Source organism: Acyrthosiphon pisum, chromosome A2, assembly GCF_005508785.2.
Source record: "Acyrthosiphon pisum isolate AL4f chromosome A2, pea_aphid_22Mar2018_4r6ur, whole genome shotgun sequence".
In the NCBI taxonomy this organism is placed as follows: domain Eukaryota; kingdom Metazoa; phylum Arthropoda; class Insecta; order Hemiptera; family Aphididae; genus Acyrthosiphon; species Acyrthosiphon pisum.
In genome coordinates, this window is record NC_042495.1 from 85882946 (window position 1) to 85894366 (window position 11421).

Consider the following 11421-nt stretch of genomic DNA (forward strand, 5'->3'; position numbering starts at 1 on the left):
TAATTTATTTTTATAGCTTTTAAGCCTTAAGGACTCGTACGAAACTATGAACTATACTAATATGTAAAAACAATAGTTTAATTAATTAATTTAATATAAAATTAAAGAGTATTTAATAATGTTATTGTGCTTTTAAAACAGTGAAAATGGCACTGAAAGTAAGGAAGTATTGGACGAATTGGCTGTAAAAAAAAGACGTCCACCTTTAATATTGTGAGGTTAAAGTTTTGAAATTTTAGTGTTTTTTTTTTCTTTTAATATATCTATAATATTATATAAGTATACAAAATAAATTAAACTCATACGAAAAAATACTCAGTAAATTTAAGTGTTAGATTGGTTTTATTTTATTCAGTAAAATTGTTTATACTTTATTCCTGTCATAATTTTATTATAATTAAAAATGTAAGTAGCAATCCTATCATTTTTTTACAAAAAAATGTCCACTTATATTAGGTATTAAGATGTATTATAATCAGGTATGAATTAGTGATGAAACTATGTTAGTATTTGTCATTAAATAATTGTGGTGAACAGGAGTCAGGACACCCCCCAAAAAAAAACCCAAAATACGCCACTGCAAACTGGGAATTGGAACCATAGATTAATGAATACCGATGGGAACCCTCGGCATTTAATTGTTTTTTACGTATACAGATACAGACACGGATCCAAAGCTAAGATCTGGAGGGGACAACAATTTTTTTACAACACAAATACAATATTATAATAAAATATACTTTACTAAAAATGTTGTCATAATAGTAGGTAATGAATGTGATAAATAAATTATTGATTATTTAATATATAAAGCGACAGTGTGAAAAGAAGTTTAGATTTTGTTTATTTGTTATTTAATAAGTATATAATATTTATAGCCTAGTCCCTACCCCCCCCCCCCCCTTGATCTGCCCTGCACAGATAAACGGCACCTGTAGTACTGTTATTATACTATTTATAGTATTTCGTTCTGTTTCTTTCCAACAGACTATATTATTTCACCTACGATAAATGCAAATCCTGATTTCTGATCGTTTTTAATTTAAAAAAAAAAACAAGATTCTTAATTGATTCTAAAAAAATGCACAAAAAAACAACAGAAATCCAAATTCTTACAACAATCTTAAAGAAAAATGATTAGTCATGCGATGCAATTGAATGGCAAGCCTGCCATTATGCTAAATATAAAATGTAATTTATTTTTAATTATTTATTAATATCGGTTAAAGACTTGTATGTTTAATTTTATATTGAAATATACTGAAACGTAAACAGGTCAAACTATTTGTATTTACTCAATAATCTGCGTAGATTAGAGCGTAGCTAATAGCTATTGTAACAAAAAAAAAACGTAAATTTTCGCAATTCTATAAAACTTGAAAATTAAATTTTATATTTTAGTTGCTCCTTAATAATACTTTTCCACTAATCTACTGCCCGATACCTATTTATGTGGAGTTGATGTGGGGACATAGGGTGTGTTATATTGAAAAAAATAACTTCACGGGAATAATCATCAGGCCTTGTAGAATTGTCGTTTTTTAATAACTATTTTTTTATCTGAAAGAAATAGACTTCTTACAGGCCGCATCGAAATCCGATTATTTATTTAATTTAAAATAATTGTATAATATAAATTTAAAAAAAAAAATGCTTAAAATTGTAATATTTTTGAAGACATAAATTTGAGATTAAAATATTGAAAAGCGGAGTTCAATGGGGCCTGTTAAATATAACCCTCCATTAGCTAAAAAAAATAATCAAATTTGGTTCATTTTACAGAGCAGCATCATTATTCTCATAGACCGTATTTTATAAACAAAATAACATTGGCACTGGGCGCCTTAAGTCATTAAGAAGAAGTCAAGCTCACTATTTGGTTTTTCTCTCTGGCCAACGCTAAACCTAGTAATTTTGCATTTAGATTTAGCAGAGTGAATCATGTGTTTTTACTCTATTAGCTTTAACATTTGAACGAATTGTTATTGATAATAACTTATATTATTAAACTTATTTAAGGATAACGCTCCAAAGCAAGATTTGATTGTTTTTAAATTCTAAGAATTAACAAAGTTCTGGTAAAAATTATAATAATACTTATTTACTTTCCAACCATAAATAGTCCAAAAATAATTTATATTGTTACAGGTTATACTATAAAACAATTATATTTGTTGAAATTAAATTGTTAAAATACAGGACATAGCATAAAACTTTTATCAAATATTTAAATGTATTACATTATCATTACTTCTGTGCAATCTCAAATCTAGTTATTAAATTTAGTTATTTAGATCATACATTATTCTTCTATCCACAACAATTAACGCTAGGAACCTAACTAGTAAATTGATAGGTACTAAGTCAGATTTTTGATTTCACAATCCACAGCACTTTTACAGTACATTTTAAAAGTTTAACTCTTTTACTAATTCAGAATTCTGTCAACTTGAGTCTAGCGTGCAAGTATACATTACTTATGATAAAAAAAATATACATTTATTATACTTATTACCTAATTATTATAAACTGTTATTCCTAATGACTGCTAATTTTTTTTACCTTAATTTACTAAATTAATTACAATAGAAATAATATTATTGTGTAAACAAATATTTCAAATTAAGTGAAGCTGTCTAAATATATTTTTTATCCAGAAATCAAACGTCTAAAGTTGATTAATAGTGAAGACCTGGAATACAATGTTATTATTGATTTTAAATACTATCATCAATATGATATTATAGTGGTACAATAATGTATAGTTATGAAACTAAAGTCCAATTAATATTGAAGGAGTAGAATGCAATGCAGAAAAGGCCTATGTATGAACTATAGAATCAAAATTGTTTTATATATTTGACACAGGCTTATAAAATAACTACCAGAAAAAAAAGGAGAAAAATCACAAAATATATTTATTTTATCAATACTAATATTAAAAATATAATCATAGTATAATATAGTTGTTCGTGTCAAAACATTTGATTCTGAGAAATTAATAGTACTAATAGTAACAATAATATTATGATTTAACAGTTGCCTTTATAGGATATACAAATTAACAACTTCAGTATAAAAACAACCTAAATAAAACAGTATTTTACAAAAAGTTTCATTAATACTACTTTGGTTATTTAAAAACATCTATTTTTCACAATTAACAACTTTCGTGTATGCATGAATATATTGTATTTAAAACATGCCGTCGTTTGCTCCTAACGGTATTAACAACAAGATGAAACATATCAGGTTACGGAATAAATCTTTATGATCAGATGGCACAGCATATGGCGTCAATTTGGTTGTTATGTCATGTAACTGTTAAAATTTTGTATTGAAAAAAAAAAGGTATTTAGAATATTTAATATTATTATTTAGATATATAATGTTTAGTATGAATGGGATATAATTACCTCATGGCAGATGCAAATAAAAATGAACGAAACAATTAAACCATTGAGTACTGGATAACCAGGCAATAATACAAGAACTCCATGAGTATCAGCTGCTAACCATATATGACATTGGCAAACCATTAATTCTAAAGAAATTCTGCCAAACCAAGCAAATAAACTGGAGAAACGTGTTCTCAATACGCCAGAAACATTTCTTAATATAATGTAACTAACTATCTGGAAATAAAAATAATATTTATTCACTATTTTTTTTTTTTATAATTATTGCATCTTGAGTCTTACAGGAATGACTGATGTATAAGATAATAGTTCATAGCATTCTGTTTTATTCTGACACAAAATATTATAAACAGTCGAGGCAATAAGTCCAATGAATGCAACAAATGAAGAGAATACAGCTAATCGAGGCAACACTAAATTACTGTGATTATTGTCATCAATTAAATTATAACGTTGAGCTAAGATGATGATAAAACTCACTATTACACCATTAACAACACTAAACATATATTATTTGAATTATTATAAATATTTTATATTGAATTAGTTATATCTGTTACCTAAAACGGTTTAGTTTCCACCGATACCACCATTCATGAATATCGTCATCTGTAGTTACAAATAAGGCTTTCCATGGACGCGTGAGAAAAATTTTATCAAAAAATACCTAAAAATTAAAATCAATTAATATGCATTATTATTATATGAATTATAGGTATTATAACTAAACATACCTCAGACATATAAAGAATGGTGATGAAAATGAAAAGAGCTAAAATTTTTAAAATTATATATAAGTACTGTGCCGGTCTTATTTCAGATGAAGCTGCAGTTACACGAGGTGGACAAATTAATAGTAAGTAGACAATAGTAAACCAAAATGATACTAAAGGTATGTAATAATAGAATTGGTATGGCCGGTTCATGCAAACACACAACACTACAGTCAACATGTTCAATCTAAATAAGATCTATAAAAAAAAAATTCAATTATTTTTAAGATTATTTATAATTTAAATATGATGTGTCCATTATTTGTTATTTTTATATACAAACCTAAAATATCAGTACATTGATTTTCTAATGTTTTTTTTTTTCTTATAACTATTTAAATTTTAGAGTAAATATTAAAATTAAATGGTTTTGAAAGTCAAATTTTTTAAAAATAATGCGTTTTTGACATGTAGATTACGAAAAAAAAATATTGACAGTTAATAGGGATACACAGAACATAATTTGTTGTTGATTTTCAAAATGGCACCACATGCCAAATTCATTCAAAGACATTTTTTGGGCTAATAATATCAAATATCAATACAATTCCCTTAATAGGAATAACAAAAAAATTATAATATCTTGTACAGGGCACAATTTATTGTACATCAAAAATATTAGATGAGTTATTTTATGTTTTTGGCGCCATGAAACATTATATAGTTCCCTATTATACGAGACGACCTTATTTTTGTCAAGATCACAATTTTGTCATCTAAGACTACAAAAATGGTAATTTCCTGTTATACGAGACTATGGCTATTATCGCGACTACCAACGAACGATATATTTTATATATATATATATTATTCGTATGCAGCCATAATTATGGGAATTATTTATTATAGTTGTTCATATTCATATTCGGCAACAACAACGATAATATTATTCTTTGTAGGTATTATTATTTTATTGTTTTAGTGGCCATACGCGGAGTGTAAAATATATTACAAATGATTACTGGATATTTTAATCTTTTCTTTATATAATAAATATGAATGTAGCCATCCCCACCTATATGGATACATATTAAAAAAATATATCAAAGAATTAAATAAGATTAATAAAAATAAGGTAGTCTGTGATAATAGGAATGTATTCACATTTTGGTAGTTTTGGGTGGTAGTTGGCCGTAGTCTCGTATAACAAGAAAGTACATATATTTTATATAGACAATTTTACTAATTAACTATTTATTGTAATTAATCTATACTGTGGATCAATTCCTGGTATAATAAAAAAGACATAAATAAGGTATTGAGACTGTGTAACACTATTATACCCTGTTCCAAAAGAGAAGACACCCAATTTACTTGACTAAACTAGTTTTGTCTGTGACTGCCTGGTGTGTCTTTTCTTTTGGGAGAAGGATATAGTTTTAAATTAATTGATTTGTTTTTCAAACATTTTGTTTACATTATGGCTTATTTATTGTAAGCTTTATACATTGTAAGTTAGTTTTCGTAATTTTTATATATTTAAGATATTTTTTATTTAATATTATTTTTACTGTTAAGGTAGAGGTGCTTGTTTAACACACTCGTGTACCAAAAATGATAATACAGACGCACCGACATGAAGGTACTATTGGTGTCACAAAGTATCAAAAGCAATATAGAATTACAGAACATAGCTACTAATAAAATACTGTATGTTATATTCTGAATGAATAAAACCATTTTATAACATCAAATTTGATTGTTTTATGGGTAGCTTTGAATGCATTTTTTAAAATATCCTAGCCCTAAATCTATGGTGATGAACATAGTTACAACTATGCATACATAATAACTAGTATAAAATATAAATTGTTTTATATGATTTATATTATTATAATACATCTAAAGGTAACCTGCATATTAAAAAAATCTATTGTACAATTTATTATAGAATAAATCCAATTAAAAGTTTTTTAGTTTCAATGTGAAACAAAAATTTAACAATTTTAATCATTTGATTAAAATTTAAAAATATTAACAATCAAAATACATGTTATGAAAAATAAATAGAGCACTCAACATGTACCATATTCCTTAAAGTTGTGTGTATGTCATCCATTTGATATGTTTTGAACCGATTCGTTTTGTGATACTGAGTCGGTACACAAATTAAAAATGAGTAAAATGTATACAATATGAGGCTCGATAATGTAATAGGTACAATGATCCTCAAAAGTTTTTCTTACAGGAATTTAAAATATCAATTAAAATAAGTATTTATAAAAAAAAAAACAGTTGAAATATTGAACAAAGCCTACTAAATATTAAATTTGAATACAATTATTTATTATTTATACAATTAAAACATTTGTTCCACATCACTTTCCTTTATCAGTTCTCCGTCCAGTAGTATAAAATTCACACAAGACCAGAGAATGATAAAGGAGTGTAATTGGAAAATCTGAATGACGAATGAAGATTTTATAAATACAATCAACAAAATCAATGTCTTACTTGAAAGTAACGAGTAAGTCCTGCATCACTTCTATGCCACATGTAATAAAAATGACCATATCCCGTAAGAAATAGATATGCAGATATCAATATTTGAACATGATTTGCAATTGACGTTTTGATACTTGCTCCAGTTAAATTGTATATTAAAATTATTAATTGCATCCAACCTAGAAGTAAAATGTTTTATTTATTTGTTATAGTAAAAATGTTATTTCTATATTTAACCTAAAACATATTATTTTCATTACTTTGTACAGAAATTTAAATCAAATTCACTTATACATAGGTCTACTTAGAACTTAGAACAAATAGTTATAACAAAAAAAAAAAAAACTAGTTACTACGTGAATTAATATAAACATTTAATAGATTTTAATGAGTATTGTATAATATTATTATGTTCTATAATGTATTCTGAAACGTTTAAATTTCTATAATTATAATATATATAATTTTATTATAATTCTAGAAACATAATTGAATTAAAAAAAAATTCTTAAAATCAATACCTTTCCATTCGTCAGTTTGATCTCGATGAAGTACTTTTGTGTATCTACTTTCTTCAGTAAAGAATAAACCGAGAACAAATACATAACCAACAGGCAACCAAAAACTGGCATCAGAATAATATTTGTTTTCTTTCATGAAAAAATTTGTTCTGAAAATTAAGTAGTTTATTAATCATAAGATATTCTAAAAGAATAATAAAAGAATCAATAATTTACCTGTCGCATATGTAAAAATAAATCATAATAAGACCCAATTTTGCAAGAGAAATCATTACCACATAGCTTGGTTCATTTTTAGATAACCTATTTTGTCGATATCTAACTGCCATAAGGATTCCAATGAAAATACTAAATACAAAATATCTCAAATTTATTAAAAATGTAAAAGTGAGCGTATATTAAAGTAACTTACCAAATGATAAAAAAAACCAACATATAACTTTGTAATGAAGTATATGGTTCAGTACTTGAGCAACAGGTACCATCATTGAAATTCATGTGATCGTTGCAATATAAGTTTAACAATATTTGAGCTCTTAATCGTAAAGATGCAGTACTAGAATGGAGACCATCTAGACTATCATTCATTTCCCCCTGGGACACAAGTCTTGAACTCCACCACATTTCAGCTGAACTTTTACTTAGAACCTAAACATTTACAAAAATCTTATTATTTAAAAATACTTGAATAATTTGAATGCAATTAAAGAGTCATTTAAATTATGTGTTTAATACTCATTTATAAACAGTAAAAATTACTTAAAATGTAAATTCAGAAAAATTAAAAACATGTATCTTTTACATGTAGTGTATAACATTATGTAGCGAATAAAATGTTATAAGAAACTACTATCAAATTGTACACGTAATTCATAATTTATTAAAAGTAACAACTTGACACATTTGGTAAATGGGTAATATTCTCAGTGTCATGTCAGTGAGTGTCACTAATAAATAAATAACTAAAAATACACATTTTTAAATTCAACAAAAGTAAATAAAAAAAATTTTAAGGTGAAATTTCATTTAATTATTTTATAAACTTACATCCATTGCAGCTTCATTATATAAATCAATTAAATTGTTAGTAACCATAGACATTGAATTATCAAGTTTACTCTCTTCAACTGGTTCTTGCAAAACCCATAACACTATTGATTTTGATGAGATATCATTAATTGGCTAAAACAAAATACATTAAAATTAATTTTAATTAGTATAAATTAAACTTCATATTACCTTACCTTAATTAGTAGAGTGATATTAGCAATATAATCTTGAATACCGTTTAAGGATCCATTTGATTGAATGATGGGCCAAATAGCACTTCCAGCTACAATTACTCGAGGTTTATCATTTACATCCTATATTATATATCACTGTAAATTTTATTTTTATTTAGGCCAAATATATAGTAAAAATATTTAAACATATGTTCAATTTACTTGCTTTCAATTTTTTAAAATATTTGACCATTTGATCAATATATGGACTTCCAAAAAAATTTATATCCAATTTCAGACGACTATCATGGAATAGATGATCAGAGTCAGAATAATGAGAAGGTGTAAATTTTGAACTTTTGACCAGCTGTGCTTTTGGTTCTATAGTATGAATTAAAGCATTATACATATCTAGTATTCTAGAATCACCGATAAAATGAAACTGGTTATGACTTCCTCTAAATGCTAAATATTTCAAGCAACGGCTACAGTCTCTGAAATCAATATTTTAATAAATATGATGTTGAATTAATATGCATAAAATTACAAAATATTTTATTAAATAAAATTCCATAAATGTTGGGATTACAATCAACTATTATTATTTTAATGAAATGATTCTATACTTAGTGTTTAATTTGAGATATCATGAAACTGTCTGACAGGTGAGGTTCATTTGTTTGCATAATACTAATGTATTGCATAAATTAGACTGATCTCATATTTCTGACTTAAGTGTCTGGTTGAGCCTGGGCAATTATAGTGCCCTATTATTTGGACAGCGCCTAATGTGTTTTTTAATACATCAACATACATGATGTATTAACCTATTAATGTCTATAGTACTTTAGTTGTTGTATTTGTATAAAGGTATGTTTTTGTTAGATTAATGAAATGTATGTATATTCCACACCACAAGAGAATGAACCCGTTTCGCGCATGCAGACTATATGCATTCTCCTACTTTGAGCCATTTAATTTAATGTATGTCAATTAATATATACGCGGAACCGAACATATTTTGGTCGGGACACGGGTTCCTTCTCTAGTGGCGCAGACTATAGTGGTATACACTAGTACACTACACACAAATGTTTTTGATTTTATTATACTTTCACACACATAATAAAATTTCCATGATCTCCACGAACATATTATTATAATACAAGCATTATAATAAAATATATACGCACATTTTACTATGGCCCTAAAAAGTTTCAGGTCAAGCCTGGGCTTGACCGGCTTACCCCGTGCGCACACGTATGACTGATCTTATTTATGGAGATTATAAAGTAAAAGATTGTCAAAGACTTCTGTCCACCTGCACTACATTATGTTAATATTTTATAGTACCTACATAATAATGTTCTTCTTTAAATTCAGAATCAATAATTTATTATTAATAAGTAGTTTTTCAATTTTTAAGTTTGATTATTTTAGCATGCCAAGCTATGTGCAGCAATGTATTGAATTTTCAATATTTTTTTTTTTCAAAATCTCATAATTTTTATCAATATAAATATATAATGTATAGACTGGTCTTACTACTTTTTTGTTACTCCTTAGTTCTAATATAAGTCAGTAACAGCCACAGAGATGTAATAAATTTACATCTATAAACTATAACTGGCCAATTAATTTTGATCAGTTTTTATCCACCCATATTTAAAATTCATTCAATTGTTTAATTAAGACTAACTATAATTATCAAAATAGTCCAATTCTAAAATTTGTATTTTTAATACTTAAAGTAAATATAGTTTTGCTGTGGCAATTGCTTGTTATGTTATACATAATAATAATATTTTATATGAACAAAACTATTTTCATCAGGTGATCGGGTGATCATATAACGCATATTTCATTGCACCTACTCTTCCGATCCAGCGATATCACCTGTGGTCACTACAACAGCCTATTGCAGCAATAAAACCATACCTTGAGCAATATACTGAACCAAATTTAAACTTACAATTCACTATACTCATGCATCATGCAACCATATGGTTGCCAGCCCATGTCACCTTTGTATCGTCCATCGGATAGAAGCCATTTGCAGGAATCTCTTGCTGCAAAAATATGCTAGATTATAATACGAATACTTAGAAATAGAATCAATACTAGCATGTTGTTTAAAACTAAATACTACCTGATATTGTATACTTTACTTACCATAAAACAAATGGATACAAGAATGGATGACAATAAACCAAAATACAAAGCATAATGCTATTTTCTTGGCATTTTTGGAGTTAAATTTTTTATTAATGTCATCGTGCCTCTGAACGGATTCATTGCATAATAGCGGCGCTTCGTCAGAAATTTGATCATCGGCCATTTTTCATGAATCATATATAAGCATTGCTGATATTTCGGTCACTAGCCGTGTTACATTGACTTTACTAAACACTTAACCCACGATAAATCACAACAACTTGCAGAAAATTATAGTAAATTCATTGAATATGTTAACATTGAACGAAAAAAAAAGCGGAGGAGTGAAAAAAACAAAACTTCACACTAAATAATTAAAACACTAAATTTTATTTTTTCGGGAGGACCGAGGATGAGATCAGAAATCATTGCCCAATGACCATTGGGGCTAAAACAGTGTAGCCATATCGCACCAACCTATAATACTATTCAATCCGAAAATGTGTGGATAAGACGTGTACAATAGTGTACATTGTACAATTATAGTTTACCATATTATTGTGTGTAAAGAACATGGAAAAAAATTTAAAAGATTAAAGGGTATCATCATTTCACTTCTATATATTGTTCTATGGTATCATAGTGTGGACGATTGACCAAATGACGATGAATCGACCTTTTTATTATATAGGAAAATAAGCCGTATGATATTTTGTCACTATAATATAATCATTTTCCATTGATATTATATTAATCAATAATTATTATAAATTACATTACATTTATCAAAAAAAAAAAACATTTTCTTGTAATTTCTCAAAATAATTGTTTATAAAAATTATATCTGACACTTAATATTCCATTACTCAGTAATCAGCATTACAGC

General features: G+C 26.6%; 1 protein-coding gene and 1 non-coding gene across 2 annotated transcripts; both read right to left on the reverse strand.

Moving 5' to 3' along the window:
- Positions 1 to 2893: 2893 nt before the first annotated feature.
- On the reverse strand, positions 2894 to 10969 carry LOC100160184 (N-acetylneuraminate 9-O-acetyltransferase). Its single transcript, XM_003246044.4, has 14 exons — positions 10554 to 10969; positions 10354 to 10450; positions 8608 to 8875; positions 8403 to 8522; positions 8206 to 8340; positions 7571 to 7806; positions 7375 to 7506; positions 7159 to 7307; positions 6647 to 6816; positions 4154 to 4390; positions 3980 to 4086; positions 3702 to 3918; positions 3417 to 3635; positions 2894 to 3321 (listed from the first exon to the last, which is right to left on the reverse strand). The coding sequence occupies exons 1-14, from the start codon at positions 10717 to 10719 to the stop codon at positions 3196 to 3198; spliced, it is 2379 nt and encodes a 792-aa protein (XP_003246092.1). The 5' UTR covers positions 10720 to 10969; the 3' UTR covers positions 2894 to 3195.
- Positions 6517 to 6576, reverse strand: Mir184b (microRNA mir-184b). The gene has a single exon (NR_040135.1). It is a non-coding gene; the product is annotated as a microRNA mir-184b (primary transcript).
- Positions 10970 to 11421: the final 452 nt, after the last annotated feature.

What these genes read in the sequence shown, in the direction of transcription:
- LOC100160184 (XM_003246044.4), bottom strand. Translation starts at nt 10,719, where the DNA reads ATGGCCGATGATCAAATTTCTGACGAAGCGCCGCTATTATGCAATGAA. An exon ending in ATAATGAAGCTGCAATGGAT is followed by an intron (nt 7,807 to 8,205) that starts GTAAGTTTATAA and finishes GTAAATGTTTAG; the next exon opens with GTTCTAAGTAAAAGTTCAGC. An exon ending in TGGAAACTAAACCGTTTTAG is followed by an intron (nt 3,919 to 3,979) that starts GTAACAGATATA and finishes ATATATGTTTAG; the next exon opens with TGTTGTTAATGGTGTAATAG.